Source organism: Dipodomys merriami, unplaced genomic scaffold, assembly GCF_024711535.1.
Source record: "Dipodomys merriami isolate MVZ:Mamm:240054 unplaced genomic scaffold, mDipMer1.0.p SCAF_12, whole genome shotgun sequence".
Lineage (NCBI taxonomy): Eukaryota > Metazoa > Chordata > Mammalia > Rodentia > Heteromyidae > Dipodomys > Dipodomys merriami.
The window spans coordinates 43,067,821-43,089,932 of NW_027202493.1; the positions used below are offsets into that span (position 1 = coordinate 43,067,821).

General features: G+C 39.8%; 1 protein-coding gene across 9 annotated transcripts in view; it reads left to right on the forward strand.

The window, feature by feature from the left end:
• The window catches only part of Hmbox1 (homeobox containing 1), a 69,176-nt gene that overhangs the window by 35,863 nt on the left and 11,201 nt on the right, over positions 1-22,112 (forward strand). For 2 of the 9 annotated variants that reach the window (XR_011370792.1, XM_070016769.1), the window contains exons 6-8: positions 18,070-18,152; positions 19,906-20,001; positions 20,920-21,014. Coding sequence is in view for 8 of the 9 variants with exons in the window: in XM_070016769.1 (XP_069872870.1) it covers positions 18,070-18,152; positions 19,906-20,001; positions 20,920-21,014 (274 nt within the window). In the remaining variant the exon portion in view is untranslated. Of the gene's footprint in view, positions 1-18,069; positions 18,153-19,905; positions 20,002-20,919; positions 21,015-21,252; positions 22,033-22,112 lie in introns of those variants that run through there. The other 7 variants (XM_070016766.1, XM_070016767.1, XM_070016768.1 and 4 more) reach the window with 7 other exon arrangements.

The window sequence follows — 22,112 nt, forward strand, 5'->3', positions numbered from 1 at the left end:
CTTTTCAAATGAAGTAACAGGAACTCACATAGGTAAAATAACTTCCTTGGGCTGACAGATCTAATAAATAGCCAAGCGACATGTACATCTCTAGATAGCGTTAATCATAGATTAACTGAGAAGAATGCAATTTTCATTTGAGTATGCACTTTTTTTTAACATATAAACTTGGCTTTGGTTAACACTAGAGTCTGATGTTGCTAGATTAACATGTATTGCAACCTTGTATTAGTTTAAGAGCACATGAGAATTTAAATAGGGAAAAGATGAGTGATGAAGTGATGATTGCTTGCCCTGGAAAGTAGGTATGGGCTTACTAGACTCATACAGGCAATTTTTTTTTTTCATATTTACGAAGATTTTTGTTGTTAGTTTTGTAGAAGATCTGACTTGAATTGTAATGAATAAAAGAGAATGAGATTATTGATGAATACTCATTGGGTCCTTTATGAAGTATTTGTTATGTATGTGTTAGCAGTAACCTAGGCTACCTCATATGTGCAAAGGGGGGCTGAGTCATCTGCCCTTGAGAAATTTACATCTGTAAATCCTGTGAACTCACCTGTGACTCCTGTTTCATAATCCTATCCCTTTGTTCATTCATTAAATGAGCTACTTCCTAGCTGCATGACAAAGTGCTAGTGAGAGAATAGAAATAATTCAGGCCATTTGAAATGAGTAAAAGATGATGCGCCCAGTAGATCTGAAAAGAGAGCTGAGTGAGCAGTTGTGCAGGCCTTGTGGCCTAGGAACCAGGCTTCCAATGGCCTTTCCTTTCATCTGTAGGGATTACCTGTAGCTTTGGCAGCAGCTCTTTCTCTGTGGTTGTAAAGTCTGAGACTGACACACAGAACAATGAGACCTGGGTGTTGCACCTTTCTTGACTCAAGGGAAGAAGATAGAATGGAATTTCTAAACCTTATGGATTGTTCTACCAAATGAAGCAAGGTAGGAAGAAAGTAGCAACTTGGAAAAGCTTGGCCAGATACAGGAATGCATTTGACAGTATATAGCAATAACAGAAGCAACAGGACACAGTGTTAAGATGACCAGCTTTGGAGTCAAGTTTTTGCAGAAAGGTTACTTATTGCTCTTATTTCTAGTTGAAGTGGCTGAATGAAGACTCTGTATTTGAGTATTTCCACAAGGATGGAAATGAAGACAAATGTATGTCTCTGGGTGTGTTTGCAATTAAAACTTATTGCATCTTTTACTGTACTTAGGGAATAGTATATCTGTAGTACATTTTTTTGTTCTTACATTCCATATTCATCTTTGATGAACAATATAAAAGCAGTAAGAATTCCGGAGCACTGAAATTTTAGAGAACACTTTTTTTTTATTCTTTTAACATTTATAATCTTCAAAGCAGTTTTTTTTTTTTGGGGGGGGGGTGGGTGTCGGTTGTGGGCCTTGAACTCTGGGCCTGGGCGCTGTTCCTCAGCTCAAGGTTAGCCCTCTACCACTTGAGCTACAGTGCCACTTCCATTTTTCTGGTGGTGGCTTATTGGAGATAAGAGTTTCACAGACTTTCCTGCCTGGTCTGGCTTTGAACCGCGATCCTCAGATCTCAGCCTCCTGAGTAGCTATGATTACAGGCATGAGCCACCGGCACCCGGCTTTCCAAGTAGTTTTTAAAATTAATCCAAAATATTCTTCCCAGAAGACCAAGGACCAATATTAAAAACTAGTTTGAGGATGTCTCTTCACCCCAAATTTAAGCATCTAAAAATAGATTCTTAGAAAAATATGTGCCTTTATGAACAAAAATAACATCACAACCATAATACTTTTAACAAACCCAAATTAAATCTTAGCTCCAAAGTTGTGTCCTTGCTGTTAATGTGACATGTTTATAATGTTATTTAGAGACATGTGCAAAATACAGAAATGCATTTTATACAAGTGTGTTATACATCCTGAGAGAATTAGCATGGAAGAGACAAATCAGCTTATAAAGCATGTTTCTACATTGTTGCTTGAGGTTTCTGTAATTTAATTCTCTTGGTCTTTACTGCATTTTGGAATTCTTCCCAGGGCAGTTTATTAGTACTTGGATTTTGATTTTAGTCTCTTTCCTTTTTCCTCTTTACTTTTAATTTTTTTCAGCGAACACTTAGACTGTGAAGGTTAAGAAGACCAATAGTTCCAGAAACTAAATTCTATATTTAACTACAGACTGGGTGTGGTTCAAACAACTGCAGAGCCAGCTTGCCTAGTGTTTTGCCAGTCATTACAATCCCAACCTGCAAAAAGAGCATTTCTTTTCCTAGTCTTCTAACTGAAATATGCTCAATTATGGTATGATGATACAGGGCATATGTTTTGGTATGTGTAAATAAGATGAAGACAAAGGAGACTCATAAGTTCAAGCTCTGAGTAACTTCGGAAGATCTGTGTCTTCAGTGTTCTTATATAGCAATTTTCAAAACAGTAATCTGCTCTCTTTTTTTGTTGTTGTTACTGTGTACTGTTATTTTATTGACTTAAATTACCATTGTGAGGTTTTAAACAATTTACTTAGGAAGTCTTTCTCCACTTCTGATCCCATTTCTTGAAGTCAAATTTGTCTTTTAATCTGCTTTTCATTTTGTTTCATCCTATTTTGTTCTTTGTAGTCCTAAGATTGCAGTCAGGGCCTTGCGTGTACTAGGCAAATGCTCTATCTACCACTTGGTCCATGCCCCCAGTATAAAATGCGGAAGACTGATCTGATGAGTGGATTCTCCCCTTGGTGGACTCATGATGGGATGGCATTATTGGTAGCTGGGGCTAGGTAGGAGGTGGAGCCTAGTTGGGAGAAGTAGGTCCCAGGAGCCATGCTCTTGGGGCTTTATATTGCCTTGGCTCCTTCCTGTATCCCCTTTCTCTTCCCCCTAACCACCATGATGGAACTGCTATATTTCACCATGCCTTCCCCTCCACGGTGAAGCAGCACCTCTGAAATTTAAGCTAAAATAAATCTTTCTTCTCTATGTTTCTGTCAGTGATAAAATTTCTTTCTTCTTTCTCCTACATTCAGCTTTGAAGCAGATCCTATTTAATTTAAAAAACAAATTTACTGAATGCTGGTAGTTCACACCTATAATCCTAGCTACTCAGGAGGCTGAGATCTGATAATCATGGTTCGAAAGCAGCCTGGTCAAGCAAGCCAACAACACTGTTCAGTTGGTAATCAAAAAAGCCAGAAGTGGAGCTGTGGCTCAAGTGGTAGAGAAAAGTTTGTGCAACATAGCTCAGGAACAGCACCCAGGTCCTGAGTTCAAGCACCAGGACCAGCACCAACTGCCCCTCCCCCCCCCCCAAAAAAAAAAGTTGGTCAATATATTTCCCCAAACAATTAGTAAATGTAAAATTTCTAACAATCCTTCTAGTTTCTAAAACTGTATCACTCTTAGATGTTAAATAATTTCTTAATTTGTGTGGAGAGTGTTCATTTTTGAGGCCCCGTGGCTGTGGATAGGAAAATATTTCCCACTCCAGCATTAAATCTTTTACATTTTCCCCAACTTTACATGAGTTACATCTATCATTTTACTGTGACACTATATTTAATAAACTCATCCTTACTGTGTTAGTCACTTGCTAAAGAGATATTACACTTAAATGTAAAGGAGCATAAAGAAATCACTGAATTTCCTTCCCAAACAATCTTGGTCAGATGAATGTGAATCTACATGTGAAGGAGATATTTTCTTTTGTAAACAGCATTGTAATGGAGAGGAAAATAACATGTCCTTTCTAACTCTAAAGAAAGTTTTAGAAATAAACTGAAAACTAAGAAAAATCTGATTCTTCTGAGTAGAGAGTAAGTTTTTAGTTTTCTATTATAAGAAAGAAGAACTATAGAATACTATAGAATTCTATCTGGGCTGATTAAATGATAGGTGAACAAAAGTTTCTCTGTATTTTTGGATTGCAAAACCTTCAAGGTATTTCATTATTATAATACACAAAGCCAGAAACCAAGGGAACTGTAACCTAAGCTGACTGACAAACATGGTACTGACAGACTAGGAGGGTATATGTGAAAGTTCCGTTCCTAGGAACTGGTCTTCAGATAGAACTATTTTTTTTTATTGGCAAATAGGAGTCTTTATTTTTAACTTTCAATGAAGTTTAGGATCAGTTACTAATAACAATAGGAATATGGCTGTATAAAAGATCTCATCATTACAAGAAAGTTAGATTTCTGTTTTTTTCTTCCTTTTTCATGTCCAGTGATCCTCCTAACAAATATTCCTTTAGTATTTCTAGATCATTATTCAGCTAGAACTATTATCATGAAGATAATTTTTAAATCTGCTCATGCTGTATGCTAAGTACCCAATACTTTCCAAAGATTTAATGCTGGTTCACATTCATCTGACCAAGATTGTTTGGGAAGGAAATTCAGTGATTTCTTTACGCTCCTTTACATTTAGGTGTAATATCTTTTTAGCAAGTGACTAACACAGTAAGTAAGGATGAGTTTATTAAATATAGTGTCACAATAAAATGATAGATGTAACTCGTGTAAGGTTGGGGAAAATGTAAACAAAGTAATGTTAAGCAACAGATGACAGATTGTATTATAATAAAATAAAAGGCAAATAAAAGGCAAACATACAAGGAAAGACTGAAAGAAATAATAAAACTTAAATCTTCCTTTTTCTTTCTCTTTTCTTTTTTGGTGTCGCTGGGGTTTGAATTTAGAGTTCTTCTCTTGCTAGACAGGTGCTTTATCATGAGCTACAATGCTAGCCATTAAATAATTATTCTTAATGACATTGATCAAGATGCATTGTAACCATAATCTGACTCCTGGAATTGAAACCCTTTTGTCCAACTTCTTCATAAAGATAAATATTTTTTTAAGTTGTAAGACTTTCTGTTTAAGGATAAATGATAATAGAAATATTTAAAGTGAGCCAATCAAATGACTCAAAAGAGAGCAGAAAAAATTACTTTTACTTGCTTCACTCGTTTTTCCTTAGCCTGATCATTGTACTATCTTTCATTCATAGAAACTATTTTGTGGCAACAGAATCAAGTCCTTTAAAATATAATGCCCGTTCTGATCTCCAGAGTACATGACATGTACTCTGTACCCTGGCCCCTGGTCTTCCTTTCCCTCACTTTTGATGTCATTGCTGTTCTACCATAGAAAATACTGAGACAATACAGTATAAATTTTAGAATTAATAGATATGAGAACTTGAATTTTAAAAGGAGTTTATCTCCTCTTACATCCCTGTGGAATGACTCCAGTGGAACATAATGATCCGCGTCTCCAGTATCTCTGTAAATAGAAGGAAGTTCTTAACATTTATATGAGACAGCAGGAGCCTGGACATGACCTCATTTCAATCCATTAGACTATTTGAGGAAAAAACAACAAAACTTTCCCACTTATTGACAGGTAAAGTTATCGCAATCCATTTCTCATAGCCATTTTAAATGCATTTTAAAATTGGCAAATTATACTTCCTGGTTCTTTTTTGGTCAAACAGAAATAGCCAAAACAAGAAGAATCACAGTGTTTCTGAAGCAGATTACAAGTTTTCCCCATCCTCAGGTGGATACTTGGCCTGCAGCTTCGTCTCTTAAAAGAAATACAGCACTATTTCTCTGGTCTCTGAGCCAATTAAATGCGACAAAAGACCCCATATTCCTCATCCTGTGTTGTGGCCACAGTTATGAAGAAATGAAGCAGAGTTGGGAATTTATTGGCACTGTACATAGTAAGTCTCCAGCGGGCATATTGATTCGTCTCAGAATTTGAATTATAAGTCTATCATAAACATTAATAGTAATGGACATCAGTTATGGTCTAGTTGGAAAATCTTTATGGAAAGCTAGTGAGATTTTTCTGAACTCAAAGGAATATTTAAGCTTCTCCTTTGTATCAGTCTTTGTGGTAGTCTCTAGGAGAAACAATAATCAATAAGACAGAATACCTTCTTGGGCCTTACAATGCAATAATGCATTAAAATAAGTTGTTATCCCAGCACAGTGGCTCACACCTATAATCCCAGATACTCAAAACTCAGGAGGACTTTGGTCTAAGTTAGTAAGACCCCATTCCAACCAATAAGCCAGGTGCGGTTGTGGAAGGCATAGGTTGGGAGATGGCTGTTCAAGGGTTGCTCTGGGTAAAGCAACAACAGAAGAGTCAGACCCTAACAGAAAACTAGCTAAAGCAAAAACAGGTGGGGGACATGGCTCAAGTGGTAGAGTGTCTGTCTGTAAAGCACAAGGCTGTCAGTTTCAACCCCACTGCAACCAAAATAATAAGACTGTTAGACTAAACATTCTAGAAATAGAATAGAAACATCAGTTTGCCATCAAAATATCTTTTCTCTGTAGTATCACCTTGAAGAAGCTTACTGAACTTGTTTGGAATATAACTTTTCAACTCTGGTATTATTAATGTAAGTAGTATTGAATGTTATTAGAATTACTTTGGTGTTTTAAAAGGCAACTGAAAACTCACTTATCTATACCCTGGGGATTTGACTAATTCCCACTAAAAATGGTAGCAAGCCAAAACCCAGGAAATAAAAGGCTAGGTTTAAGTAAAAGTACTAAGTCCCTCTATGGAAAGTAATGTGTTTCTCAGGATAATCACAGACCAGTTTACTCTTGATTCTTAAAAGAATCTGTGTTGCTGTCTATGCTTAGTTTCTTTCTGTTGGATTGAACCTGGGAAAACCAGTTTTCATTTTAGTCACTGTGGACGTTTTAGCATGAGCAGGCCTTTGGCAAAAGCTCAGTGCAGCCCTAAGAACAGCCATACATAGAAGACAATGAATTGATCCTTCTCAATCTTATACTATGATCTTCCTATTACAATAAAGACCCATCAACCAAGTAAGAGACTTAATTCCAGATCTCCTTTCCAATCTCTGTGTAAACCCATTTCCTACCTGCAAAGCCTAACAAAATGGACCAGAAGATTCAACCACCACCGAGCGATGGTGAAGTAAGCGGCAGCAAGGAGCACACTAGCACTGATGCATAGTAGTTGGCGAACTGGGGCATTCAGTTCTCTTTCCAAAGCACCACAGTTTCCTCTGGTATTATCTTAGTTACCACTCATGTTTGGAAACTAGGAAACCCATGCCCTCTCATGCATATTCCTTTCTTCATTGGTAAAGTAACGTGTCAAGCAACTAGGTGATAGGTTCATTGGTATTCAGTCAAGAGACATGTCTCTTAACAGAAGTACTGTTCTCCATTGTCTTTCTTTAGTACAGTTAGGACTTTAAAAAATTTTTTTTCTATTGGTAATGGGGCTTGAACTTAGCTATCTCTGAGCTCTTTCACTCAAGACTAGCACTCTACCACTTTGAGCCACAGCATGCACTTCCCACTTTTCTGCTGGTAGATTGGATATGAATGTCATAGACTTTCTCGATCCGGATGGCTTTAACCGCAATCACCACATTTCAGCCTTCTGAGTAGCTAGGATTACAGGTGTCAGCCATCAGCACCAGGAAGGACTTACTAATTTCAACTTTTTTTCCCTTTCTGGGAACTCCAGAAAAGTTACCTCAATCCTTTTCTTGGTCTTTATAGAAAATTGTATGAGTAAAAGATATGTACATTAGAAGGAAAACTTTGCAGATGCCACATGGTAAAACATAACATGAAATCACTAGTATGATAGTACTTCATTTAAAAGAAGCTGTTGGACAAGTGATAATCCATGTTCTGCCTAAGGCCTAGTTATAGGAGCTTGTGTACTGAAAATTCAGCTCCTTTATCAAGAGCTGTCCTTGATACCTGGTTATCAAAAAGCAAGTAGGGACTAGTAAATAAAAAAACAGAATCTTAGCAATGAAGGACCATAGGTCACATTTCATGGTGCCCATAGTTCTCAAATATGGATTTTTTTCCTTTTTCAAACAAGTGATGAAAGGCATGCTATCACCCTGGTAATGGTTTTAAAGCCTTTTTTTTTTTTTTTTTTTTTTTTCCAGCCAGGGGCTGATGGCTCATGCCTGTAATCATAGTTAGTCAGGAGGCTGAAATCTCAGGATCACGGTTCAAAGTCAACCTGGGCAGAAAAAGTACCTGTGGGAGTCTTATCTCCCTCCAGTTAACCCCTCAAAAACTGGAAGCAGTGCTGTGGCTCAGAGTGGTAAAATGCTAGCCTTGTGCAAAAGAAGCTGAAGGACAGTACCCAGGTCCTGGGTTCAAGCCCCACTACCAATCCCCCCAAAAATGCTTTTTAAAAAATCCTGCTAGCCGGGCGCTGGTGGCTCACGCCTGTAATCCTAGCTACTCAGGAGGCTGAGATCTGAGGATCACGGTTCAAAGCCAGCCCGGGCAGGAGAGACCGTGAGACTCCTATCTCCAATAAACCACCAGAAAACCGGAAGTGGCGCTGTACCTCAAGTGGTAGAGCGCTCACCTTGAGCTGAAGAGCTGAGGGACAGCGCCCAGGCCCAGAGTTCAAGCCCCACGACCGACAAAAAAAAAAAAAAAAAATCCTGCTAATATCTAAGAAATTGCTAACTGTACTGTAGACATTGACTCTTGTGTGCAGCTTTGAGACAAACGTCTCACTATGTAGCTCGGGCTGGCTGAGAACTAATGATTCTCTTCCCTCAGCCTTCTAAGGGTTGGATTACACTCAGTTTAGACACAGACTTTTACAAAAGTGTATTGGTGCTGCAATTCTAGAGAAAATTTCCAAAGCTTAATTCTTTTCTGTCCAGGAGGGGAAAAGGTAGATGAGTGTGTTAGTTGTCCCCAGAGCAATTAGGTTTCCTTCACAAGGAGCAAGTCCCACTGTGAAGTGGCTGCGGTCCTTGGGTGAGCGGGGGTTTCTTACTGATGCCACCACATCTTTGCTTCCAGGAACTCTTGGGAAATTAGCAGGAGAATGGTCTAGATGATTCATTGCTAAGGAATTTGTATTACATATCTTAAAATGCAGTCAGAAACAGTGCTGTGTCTTAGCTGAGTAATGGCTGTTCCTGTTAGACCATTGAGCCAATGAAGTAAGTAGGAAACCTCGGCTGCAGGTCATGTGACCTTGAGCAAGGCATTTTTCCTGTTTTGTCACCTGTCTTGTCAGTTCATGTCCTCACCTGCAAAATAAAGAGGTTGGCCTGGTAATGTTTTCTTCCCATTTAAAGATCTTTAATTGCTTTGACAAGGGTGTACTCAGTGATATGTCGAAATCTTAAGTGTAATGAGCTGCCTGGTAGGCTACCATATTCACGTATGAATTAAGATTTGAAAATTGCACTTCTCATGCCTGAATCCTTGGTCTAGTCATAAACTTTTTCCTTCTCACAGAATTTTTTATTCTAAAACTGTAAGATGGTGCATAACTGTAAAAATGTCCAACTCTGGCCTAGCACTAGCCACTGCTATCCTGGCTACTCAAGAAACTGAGATCTAATTCTATGCCTCCATCAGAAAGAATGACATTGCACCATTTGTTAGGAAATGGAAAAACTTGGAAAAAATTATATTAAGTGAAGTAAGCCAGGCCCAAAGAAACATAGGTCCCATGGTTTCCCTTATTTGTAATATCTAGTATATGTATGAGTCAAGCAGAAAAGGTCAGATAATGTGATGTCAGGAAAATGAACCCTTAGATATGTATTTTAATGTTTTTTTCTTTCATGCATGTGTTTCTAAGGCATTTATAAGATTATCTCTTTGTTGCTTTGTATGTCCCTCCCCCACAGTATAACCCCTGCTTTCACTATATTTGATGTCAGTATAACTTGTGGAGGAGATGGGGAAAAACCAGTTGTTTAAGGATACAGGTAGACCTGTTGCAACAATGAGAAGTACAAGTTGTCATGTCCAAAACGAGCTTTACAACGTCGGTGGGGGGGGAAGGGGGGGAAGGACAAGGATTGGGATTGGAGGGGAGGGGGGAGGCTGGGAAGGGATGTGAAGGGTAAACAAAGGAGGAGGCTGAAATGCTTGGTAAGAAATGTACACATTATCCTGCCCATGTAATTGTAACTCCTCTGTACAGTATGTTCACAAATAAAATAAAATTAAATTAAAAAAAAAAAAGAAACTGAGATCTGAGTGTCATGGACAGAGATAGCCTGGTCAGAAAAACTCTTGAGAGTCTTATCTTCAATTAACCAGCATAAAGCCGGAAGTGGAGCTGTGGCTCAAGTGATAGAGTGCCAACCTTGAGGAGGAAAAGCTAACAGATCCCAAGCCCTGAATCCAAGCCCCAGCACTGGCACAAAACAAAACAAAACCCAAATTCTGTAATAGAACTCTCTTATATTTTATCTTTTTCCTATATTCACACCTTTTTAAAGCTTAGAATTAAAAATGAATTCATTTGTAAAATTGACATGAATGTGTAGGACAGCATTGCTTTGTTGTGCTATAGTGTACTTAAAAATAATTATATCCAGGCTTACACCTATAATCCTTGCTACTCAGGAGACTGAGGACTAAGGATCACAGTTTGAAGCCAGCCCAGGCAGAAAAGTTCATAAGACTCTTCAGTCAACTAGCAAAAATCCCAAAGGGGTGGTGTGGTTCAAGTTATAGAGTGCCAGCAAAAAGCAAGAGTCCTAGGCCCTGAGTTCAAGCCCCCCCCCCCAAAAAAAGAATAATTATATGTAATTTCCACTTTCCTCATTCTTTGAAACAGAAAACTTTATTTTCAAATATTGTTTTCCTGAATTATAGTTATGACTTGCTTAATATATAAAATAGACAAACACAGTGAAGTAGATGGTAGAAGACTAAAATATCTCTTTATATTGGCATTCCAAAATAATAACGTTAGCATTTGGTATATTTTTCCGTCTCTATGACGTACTAAGTAGCCCATTCTGTCCTTAGCTTGTGGCCATGCTGCGTGACCCTCCCAAGCGCTAGGGGTACTGATATGTAATCATTAGCCCAATTTTTAGGCAACATTTATTGAAAAATTGATACAAACACATCATTGAATATTCAGTAAACACTGAGTATAAAAACTATGTACAAATGTTTATTTTTATATTTGTAAATAAATGTAGACTATTATACCAATGAATACATTGAAACATTTAGGTTTTTGTTTTTTCTCTCTCCTCTCTCTCATTGTAAATGTAATTGGAATAATTATTACATATGGTTTTATAACCTGCTTTTTTTAAACTGGTGTTTCCCATCATTAAATACTCTGAAAATGTATTTTAACTAGCTTCTTGTTCGCATGCCTATACCACAGTTTCTTTAACCATTGCTACTTTAATAAACAATAGTAAACGTCAAAACAGGGTAGCAGCTGGGCTTCGGTGGCTCACGCCTGTCATCCTAGCTACTGAGGAGGCTGAATCTAATCGAGGTTCAAAGCCAGCCTGGGCAGGAAACTGTGAGACTCTTATCTCCAATAAATCACTCAGAAAACCAGAAGTGGCTCTGTGGCTAAAGTGGTAGAACTAGCTAGCCTTGAGCTAAAGAGCTCTGAGGGACAGTGCTTATCCAGAGTTCAAGCCCCACAACTGCAAAAAAATTAAATAAATAAATGGTAGCAGTTCAACATGCATTGAGGAAGGAAGGAAGTTTTCAGTGAAGTTAGAACTTGTCTGCATTTGACAGGCTATTTATAGAAACACCTGCTTATCCCACATACTTGCCAGGTGTATTTCTATAGTAAAACGAAATTCACCAGGCTATGATAGTTCAATCACCTTGTCTGTTAAAACCACCCCATTCTTTTGGCAGGGGCCTCCTTTTACTGAATTTCTGTTTCCTACCAGCTCACTGAGACACAAAAGGAGGAATTCTCCGACTGCAGTTTTTATAGACTTCAGTGTTACTGAAATGAAAGTGCTTGAAGGACATTTCCATTTGTTACTAGCTTATAGTCTCTCATGTCATGTAAATTATTTTGCCGCTTTTCATTTTAATTCCTTGCTGTCACTGTCTAGCAAAAATGACCCTTTCTTTCTCTGAAGAGACTCTGATCATTCAGCTGGTATTGTCCTTTGTCTATACAAGGATAGTGCCCTAAGGTTTTATTTACCATCTTTTTATTGCTGCCTGTAGATGCTTCTGTTTACCTTTCTCTCCTTTTAAAAATTTTGTATTAGAAAATGTCTAGAGCTATAAACAATCTTAGAGGGAATACAACTGTGTTTGGGGCTCCAGGGCTTCATTTAGGAGTTAAGTCCCCTTTAGGAACTAACAGCCAAAGTCTCTGAATGGCATAAATATTCCTACAAAATAATCTGAAGGTCAAAATGCTGGAATGTGAATGGCAAATAGTGTGTGTGATGTCTGGGGCTGTCCAAAAGGCATTTTGCTAGATTCAAAAGTATTGCAAAAGTGTCTGTGTCTATGCCTTAACCTTCTCAGGTCTTCTCGTACGCTATTGCCACAGCTGTGTAATGGGTTTCTGCCTCTAATATTAGGAAATACTGTCCTATGAACCATCTTTGATCCTAGAATATCCCTGAGTTAGGCCATAGCTCCTTAGTTGCCTAAAAATTGAACTCCATATTCAATCTAGACCCAAATTTTCCTTCAGTTTGATCACCAACCACCTCATTTCATACACCATACATTCTTGGCCATGTTGAATTCCTTTCCAGTCTCAGAATATTTTAGATTCTTTGATAGCTGCTTTCCAGTGTACACACGTTTACCCTACCCTGCTTTATTCACTGTCCCCGACCCCTGCCCCTTCTCCAGAATCCTGCTCTCATTCAGATTCCTGTCTGCTACAGAGCAAAGCACTTACTGAATTCTGTGTAACTGAAATGACTCCTTTTATACTGCGTACCTGTATTTCTTGTAACTACAATGGAGGTTTTTTTCTAGTTATCTTTGCCACCCTTTCTATAATCAGTTATCTTGTTAAAAACCAAGACTCATCAGTTTGGTTGATTAAATGAATAATTAGACCTGTTTCCCAGCTTCACGGACAGTCCATTTGGTTGTGTGAAATTAAAAAGTGAGCACTATTCTGGTGTAATTATGTTCACCTACAACTTTGGTTAAAACTAACAAATGTACCTGGAGAAGATAGTGTGCAGCATGATGAGATCCCAGCAGCCTTTCTCCTGGAAGACATCAGCAGAGTCCTTATCTGGCATCACTATTTCTATTTCATGTTTCCCTCCCTCCCTCCCTCCTTCCCTTCCCTTCCTTTCCTTGCTTCCATTTATTTGTTTGTTTGTTTGTTTATTTGGTGGTCTTGGGGCTTGAACTCTGGGCCTGCACTCTACCACTTGAGCCATGGCACTACTTCCACTGCCTTCAAAACACCATCCTAGATCTCAGTCTCCTGAGTAGCTAGGATTATCGCCATGAGCCACCAGCACCCAGCTTGTTTCCTTCTTTCATTTATTCCTTAACATATATACTTATTTACTCACGATGATCAAAAAACACTTGCTGAGTGGCTGATGTTTTCTTTTTGTATGGTGCTGGCATTGGACGCAGGGCCCCTCACCACATTAGGCAAGTGCACTACTTGAGCCGTGTCCCTAGCTCTTGCATGACTGTTAGGGCCCAGCCAGATTCCTTAAGCTCATGTATCATGAGTACTTAGAAACATAATTATTTTACCCTTCCATACTTCTCTTTTTCCTGAGCAGTTACCACATTCTCTTTCCTAGAGAACATAGAAGAAAGACTTGAGGTTTTTTTTTTTTACATTAATTCAGATAAATCAATTATATGATGTTGGGGATATAGTCCTCCTATACCTTGTTTGGGCAGAGATTTTTTTAATCATAAATTGATAGATTTTTATCAAAAGGATTTTAAATCTTTTTACACATGTTTTGAGGTAAAGTATTTGTCCTTTATTTTGTTGATTGGTTATGTCATATTTATTGACTGTGTAATGGAGTTACCCTTGTATCCCTAGGACGAACCCTTCGTGGTGATGGTGAATAATCTTTAATGGACTGTCATTAGATTCAATATGCTAGTATTTTATTGAAGAGATTCATATCTGTGATCATCAAGGGTATTGGCTGGTGACTGATTAACTGGCTAGCCTCATTTTCTTTCTTTTTCCTTTCCTCTTTTCTTCTCTTTTCCTTCCTTTTTTTTTTCTTTCTCTCTTTTTTCTTAGTTTCCTTATTTGGCTTTGGTATCAGGATAGTACTGGCCTTATACAAGTTTAGAAGAATTCTCTCTTCAGAGTTTTAGAATGACTTAAGAATTGATATTCTTTAAATGTTTGCTGACATTCAGCAGTGAAGCTAAGCTGTACATTTCCTCAATGTTATTAGAAACAAATTAATAAAAATAGTATTTGAGCCAAGTCCCAGTAGTTCATACCTGTAGTCCTAGCTACTCAAGAGACTGAGGATCTTGGTTCAAAGTCAGCCTGTGCAGAAAGTCTGAGACTCTCTCTATAACTAACTAGCACAAAAGCTCGATTCGAGGTGTAGCTCAAATGGTAAAGCATGAGGGAAAAGGCCAAGTGAGAGTGAGTTCAAACCCTGATACTGGCACGCACATGCACACATACACACACACATACACACAGAGCAATACTTGCACTATATCCTAAAAGATAGGCAAGATATGCATTGGCAGAAAGGAAAAGCAGAGAAAGACACGAGGGAGGCTCAGAGCTGCAGAGTTTACATGGTTATTCCATTTTCCTAAACTGTAGCATACATACGTAGATGTAGCAGCAGATAAATAGGAAAGACAGGAGCACATGAGAAGACTGAACACCTGAAAACCTTTGAAAATCTGTTAACAGAGTGGTACTGCTGCTTAGAGATATGCATTAGGAATAGTAATCAGACATAGAAAGGGGCCCAGTGATGGTACAAGCTTTCTAGTCAGTTGGAAATTATCATGAGGTAAAATAGCCATAGAGCTGTTATTTTAAATGGGACCTTGGGTCTTAGCAGGTACCATATGCTCGGTACCATGTTCTATTTAAGGTCTTGATTATAAAACACATCTTATTTTACATACCAGTGAGAGAGAGAAAAAATGCTGCCACACTTAATTTTAAAACATTACCATTTATAAAGCGTGTCCTGATTTTAGAGGTGATATAGTAAAGAGATGCGCATTGTATAATCAGTGTATCTAGTCATTGCATTGGCATAGAAAGTCTGGGGAATACAAGACAGAAAGGAAAATTTGAGGGAAAAAAAAAATGGAAGAAAGGAAGATAAGATCAGACACAAGTAGGGGCCAGGCCCAGTGAAGCAAACCTTAGGAGACAACCAGTGGAGGATCATGGTCGGCCACAGACCCTGTCTGAAAAACTGAAAAGCAAAATTATTTGGTGTGGTACCATCACGGCCCTAAGTTCAAATCCTCAGTACTGCTGGAAAGTGGAGAAATTGACACTGAAAAGAGGGATGATATATACATTTTCTCTGCTATGAGACAAAGAAATGAATAATCAGTGACCCAAGGAAGGGTGTTTTGGTTTGGAGAGAGAGAGAGAGAGTGAGAGAGAGAGAGAGAGAGAGAGAGAGAGAGAGAGAGAGAGAGAGAGAGAGAGAGAGAGAGTGTGTGTGTGTGCGCGCGCCAGCCAGTTCTGGGGCGTGAATTCAAGGCCTTACGCTCTCGGTGGAGTTTCTTGCTTGTAGCTAGCATTCTGTCACTTGAGTCTTTACTACGTGGTGAAGGAAGTTGGAAAGCTAAAAGATGAAGCCCACTGATATTAAATAACATCCATTTTGGCAAATAGAAGGCAAAGTCATAATCAAAAAGAGTAATGGGTTGGGAAGGTGGCTCAGTGGTAGAGCGCTTGCCTTGCATGCATGAGGCCCTGGGTTCCTCCTCAGCACCACATAAGCACAAAAAGCCGGAAGTGGTGCTGTGGCTCAAGTAGTAGAGCACTAGCCTTGAGCTGAAGAGCCCAGGGACAGCGCCCAGGCCCAGAGTTCAGGCCCCACGACCAACAACAACAACAAAAGTAACAGTGGTAGGTTTCAGGGTTTGGGACACCAAAGTGCAGAGATTTCAGGTAAGTAGGGCTGAAAGATAAGGTCTATAAGAATTCACACCACAGGTTAGGGCCCAGTTCTGACTGAAGAACAAGAAATTATAAAGGAACCAACTGGCCCTATTTTATGACTTTGTCCAGGAACACTTGGTACCCTGAGAGAAGGATGGGAGAAAAATGCAAGGTTCTTTCTGAAGGGTAGGAGATTGGCTGGACAGGTATAGTGGAAGCACAGAAAAGGTCAGCAGCCCAGGTTTCTTCTCAGGAGCATTGTAGATTTCACTTGTCAAGTTCAGGCAGGAAATGAAAGGTGAAGTCAGAAGGGGGAATGATATGTAAAAGCAAAATGGATGGGGTTCAGGTTCAGGATGGGTGGAGCTAGGATCCAAGGATGGGCACAGAGGGAAATGTAGTTTGAAAACCTCTCAGATTCCCAGCATCAGGTCTTTACTCTTCAGAGGACAGACAAGGCTCATCAAAAATTGCCATCATTTCACCTTTCCAGACTGATATCTTCATGTCCTTGAATGCACCCCATGTTAGAAACACACTGAACTCTACCCAATGCACAGAATACTCAAGACTTTTGTCTACCATCTTCCCATTGCATGTGCTATTCCTTTCTTATAACACGTTCTTCCTTTTCTCTGCCTTGCTACCTCCTGCCTGTCCTGAAGACTCAGATCAGATGGCACTTCTCTGAGGTGTCTTTCTAGGACCATGCCCACCACACTGGGCACACCCCAGTGCCGTCCTCCAGTCACGTGGCCTTTCACCATAAGAACATTGACACATACGTCTCCTTGAAGTCAGAAACTGGTTTTTACAGTGCCAAACACAGTCAATATGTAATGTCTGCTTGTCATGGGTCTTGAGTAAATGAAGCAGTTGGCAGTACCCAGATGTTACTGTGTATTCAGACCACAGTCTACATCAGTAAACCGTGTAGAGGGTGTCATTACAAGACTGGGAGAGCACTGTGGGGTGACTTGTATTTTAGAGCAGCAGTGGTGGGAAGCTGGGCTGCAGTGAAGGCATGTCTTCTGTGTAGAAGCCTGGCTAGAGGAAGGGGCTTTAGGAGTCAGGTGTGGAGATGAGCAGAGGCGAGAGGTGTGAGGGCAATTTCACCATGAGTGGCATATCTACCAGTGCAGGAGGGAGTGTCAGAAACGCCCTGAGGGTACTATAGTGTGATGTAATGACGGTTCTTTTCCTAAACCTGTTTGTAGGCTCAAAGGCATGAATATTCTTTTTCTATTTTTAACCTCATAGATGACAGGAAAAAGCACTAATCATAAGCATTCTCTTCCCGCACAGACTCTCATGGATCTGACAGATCCAGCAAACCTAAGTTTGAAAAAATGCTATAAGGAAAATATCTACTTTTCACATGTGAGAAATGCAAGCCCACTCAACTCCTCTCTCCCTGTTTCCATCCTGATGTATATACTCTTTCAGCTTTTCTCCATGTAAACTGCTAGACAGACACTTAAAATTCTACAATGGTACTTTGCATGCATATTAATCTGCAGATTGTTTTTCTCACATAATACACATCATAAACATCTGTCCAGTCAGTGGACAGGGCTCTAACTTATTTTTTTCTAGCCACTTCTAAATAGCTGTGTATAAATATAGATGTCCACACTTCGTTCTCCCATTCTCCTGTTAATGGGCAATTGGATAATTTCCAATTTTTGTTTCTACAAACAGTATGGCCAAAAAATAATAGCCCTATTGTTAACTGGTGCCTCAGTAACACAATGTGACTTTAACCAATCACGAATATGAAAAAAATCAGTATTATATCAATGACATCTTTTAATGAGGCACAGCAGTCTGTAGTTAGTCCTGTGCTGTTCCACATAACAGCCACCAGTCCCATGTAGCTATATAAATGTACATTAGTTAACTGAAAGCTAAAAGTCTGCTCTTTACATTAAACTCATTTCCTGTGCTCAGCAGCTGCGTGAATACTAGTTATTATACAGAACAGCACAGAAGAGAGCCTTTGTCTCTTATAGAAAATTCTGTTCCACAACCTGGATGAGACACTCCAATATTACATTGTAAAGAACTTATTTTTAAATAAGCGGGATTTTAATAATAGTGCATTTTTTTAAAGTTTCTTTTAAAATGTGTCTGTATTGGTCTCCCTGCAGTTATTTCAATGAGAATCAATACCCAGACGAAGCAAAGAGAGAAGAAATTGCAAATGCTTGCAACGCAGTTATACAGAAGCCAGGTAAGAAGGCAGGCTCAGCTCGCTCCACCCTGCCGGGAGCTCCCTGTTGCACAAACATTTAGGACCCGAGGGCCCTTCTCCTCCCATGTGAATGCGCCCATGTGCAGCCACTGCCTGTCCTACCCAAGCAGTTCTTGCAGGGATGTCACTGTCACACACGCACTGGAGGCATTCGAGGGAGTGACCCCGGGGGAGATTTGAGAACTTGAAACGATTGCTTCTTTTAACGCAGGGATTGCTTTTTCCAAAGTTTACAAAGAATATACCAATTCAAAAATAATCTTAAGGTTTGAACTATTTAAGCAAGTTTAGTTCATATTCATAAGAAGATTGGAATAGTTTTTTAAAGCATCATCATTAACTTGCGCGTGCGTGCTCCTTTTGGAGGACAGCTCTTTGGAGCTGGCTTCGGTCTTCCCACATGGGATGGCTCCTGCTTAGCCAGGAAGAGCGTGGTGATCAATTTGAAGTCTTGTTCTTGTGTGTACCACTGAATGATTTAACTACTTCCTATGTATTTTATTCCACGCTTAAATATTATTTCATATTTTATAGATTGTATTACCAGAGACCATTCTAATTGCTTTCTGTTTGGCCAATTGTTTTGTTTTAAAGGCTGTATGCAAAAAATAGCGGTGTCTTGTAACAGTGAAGTAGGAATCTCTTCTCCCATATCTAGAAACCAGACTTGTAGAAAGATTGGCCCAGTTCCATCCACACCTAAGTGTGATGAAGCTGGGCCCTCTTTTTACATAAAAGTCCCCACCGAAGGCCATCCAGGAACTTGAAAACACCTTTAACCCCATAGCATTAAGACTTTACCAAGTCTATTTCCTAACTTCACCCACTGTGGATGGAATGCCGAAAAGCAGGAAAGGGACAAGTGGGGAGGGAATGATCCACATGGGTCCTTCATTGGCAAACATGATGCTCTTCATAAGAAATCACCTTGGGCAACAGAGAAGACAATAAATCTAAAATGCAACCTGAATAATACTGTGTGTTCCAGCATAGTCCCAGTAATGGATGCTCACAGTGGCTTTTAGCCTTCAAGAAAACATGTATCATAGCCTCTGTCTTAAGATACCAGGAAAATAGTTTATGTAAAACATAAAGATGTGAGTAAATTTCTGTTATCTGGATACTTGACAGAGAATAACTTACTCCTCTAGAATGATGGTAATGAAATGACAGTGCAATAATAGGGCAGCATGGATACAGAAGCTTTGTGGAATTCAATATTGTTTATGGCTGCCGGGTGCCGGTGGCTCATGCCTGTCATCCTAGCTGCTCAGGAGGCTGAGGACTGCAGTTCACAGCCAGCCCAGGCAGGAAAGTCCGTGAGACTTAGCTCCAATAAACCACTCAGAAAACCAGAAGTGGTGCAGTGGCTTAAGTGGTAGAGCGCTAGCCTTGAGCTGAAGAACTGAGGGACAACATTTAGGTCCAGAGTTCAAGCCCAATGACCGATCCCCTCCCCCCCAAAAAAAATTGTTTATGGCTTTCTAAGTTGAAGCATATTCTTACTAGTTGCTAGTTGTATATTTATTTGTGCATTTTTATTCATTGAGTAATACCAGAATGTGTACATGATACTACATATTGCTAAGAAAATTTTCCCTGCATCTGTTATTTTGGTAATGAATAGAATCAAAAGCAACCTTTAAAAAAAGAAAAACATTATCTCTTAAACGAGTTCTTATTTTTGGGTTCCAGACATAGATTACCTGAATTTAATTGCGTATATTCACAGGCAAAAAACTGTCTGACCTGGAACGGGTCACCTCCCTGAAAGTATATAACTGGTTTGCTAACAGACGGAAGGAGATCAAGAGGAGAGCCAATATCGGTAATGTATCAGAGAGGTTGCACTCATGACCAAGTTACCATATCATGGTTAAGGGTGCTTTTAGCTTAAGAGCTTCAGGTCTAAATGAGCCTAACTATTTAAGCCTAACAAGAATTGCCCTTATGTTTTTCTTCATTTTATTTTTGATAACCTGAAGTTAGTATTATTTGCACTACTTGTTTTATAAGAATCATAACACTGTTATTCGATAATATTCTTTGTTCCTAATGTCCCATAATTCAGAATTAGCCCCTGATACTACTATGGTACATGGGTCTTGAGAAGAATTGCAATAGCACAAGCTTATTTGTTACTGCTGGGCTTTGACTTAGATATTAGAAAACAATTGATTTATAGAACTGGAACAGCCAGGTGCTGGAGGCTCACACCTGTAACCCTAGCTACTCAAGAAGCTGAGATCTGAGGATCACAGTTCAAAGCCAGCCTGGGCAGGAAAGTCCATGAATACTCTTACTTCCAATTAACCACCAAAAAGCCAGAAGTAGAGATGTGGCTCAGTTGGGAGACCTCCAGCCTTGAATGAAAAAGCCCAAGGAGCAGCATCTAGGCCCTTAATTTAAGCCCCAGCACCAGCATTAAAAAAAGATAAAAAACTGTAATGAAAGAGACTTAATAACAAAGAGTCCAGTAAACGTTAGTGAGATAACACTTCATATTTTAATTTTGGATTTAGTCATTGCACAACATATCCATATTAGAGTACATCATGTTGTACACTATAAATTCTGGAGTCCCTAGTAGCAGGGACTCCAGAATGGCAAATGTATGCCTGAGAATCAAAATACCAAGGAACATAGGTTCTTGTTTCCTTACAACCTAATTACCTCAACACAAAATCTAGGTTTCTGTCAGAATAAGGTAACAGATAATTTAGGGATCTATTTGCTTTTTTCGAAGAAGCAGCAATCCTGGAGAGTCATGGGATAGACGTACAGAGTCCCGGAGGCCATTCCAACAGCGATGACGTTGATGGCAACGACTACTCAGAGCAGGTGAGGGCGGGCAGCTGGGCGGAAGCTCCGAGCTACTGAGCAGGGGGTGGTTTACTGACTCAAGTGCAGGGGTGTGGTTGTGCGGGGCTGGGGAGGGGATGAGCCAGTGTCCTCCACTCTGCTCATGTGTCTAGTTAGACTGTCATGTAATTGTAAAGGAATGTGGTAAGATTCAGTTGTCCTGTTGAATTTGTGAGAAATCGCTATTCACCCACCTGGATTTATTGTCATACAACAGGATACTTGGCAAGTACGCAATGGGGAGGAGGAGGAGGGAAGAAGTTCAGAGGGAGGCAGAGAAGCAGAGAAGGTAGAAGAAGAGAGGAGGATCTGACCCAAACAAGCAAGTTACACCATTCACCACACACACTCAGTGTTTGAGAAGTACTAGGGGCATCTGGGCAGCTGTGACCCGTGCCTAAACATGACCAATGCAGGGCACAATGGAAGGCCCCACCCACTCCAGCCCTGTTGCAGTGGTAACCCTCATGCCCAGAGGAGTGGTTCTTCCAGAGTCTCTGGCACATTGCCACACGCATCCTGTCCTTAGTGCAACACCCGCATGTCTTCTCATCTCATCCTGGTTTATTCTTCATTGCTTGGGGGAAAATGTATTTAATTGTAGCCACTGCATGGAATAAATCCAGTAAGGAAGACTGGGAGTTTTGCCTCCACATGTTGACAGAGTTCACTGAAAATTCTTACAGGATTTAAGTTTCACTTCTGCTTGGACAATGGAGAAAATCTATGGTCCCTTTCCTTAGACTCAGAAAGAAAACGCTGCCTCTTTCTTGCTTTCCTTGCCGTGCAGCCAGTTCACAGAGCCCACCGCGTTCTTCCTTCTCCCGACGGCTGCACGTCCTCGCGTGCCAGCCTGAGTGCAGACACTGCACCGGTATACAGTTCCGTGCAGATCCCTAATCTGTGGACCTCACAAGGAAACTGCTCAAGTCCACACATCCCCAGAGTTTCCTTTTTTTTCCATTACTACTCCAGATCATAGCGCCACCTTGTACTCCAGAGAATGTTCTGTAAGTCTTTCTAGTTGGGAACATTTTTCAGCCAACGGATGCAGATGGATCATTTCCATCTTTCTTT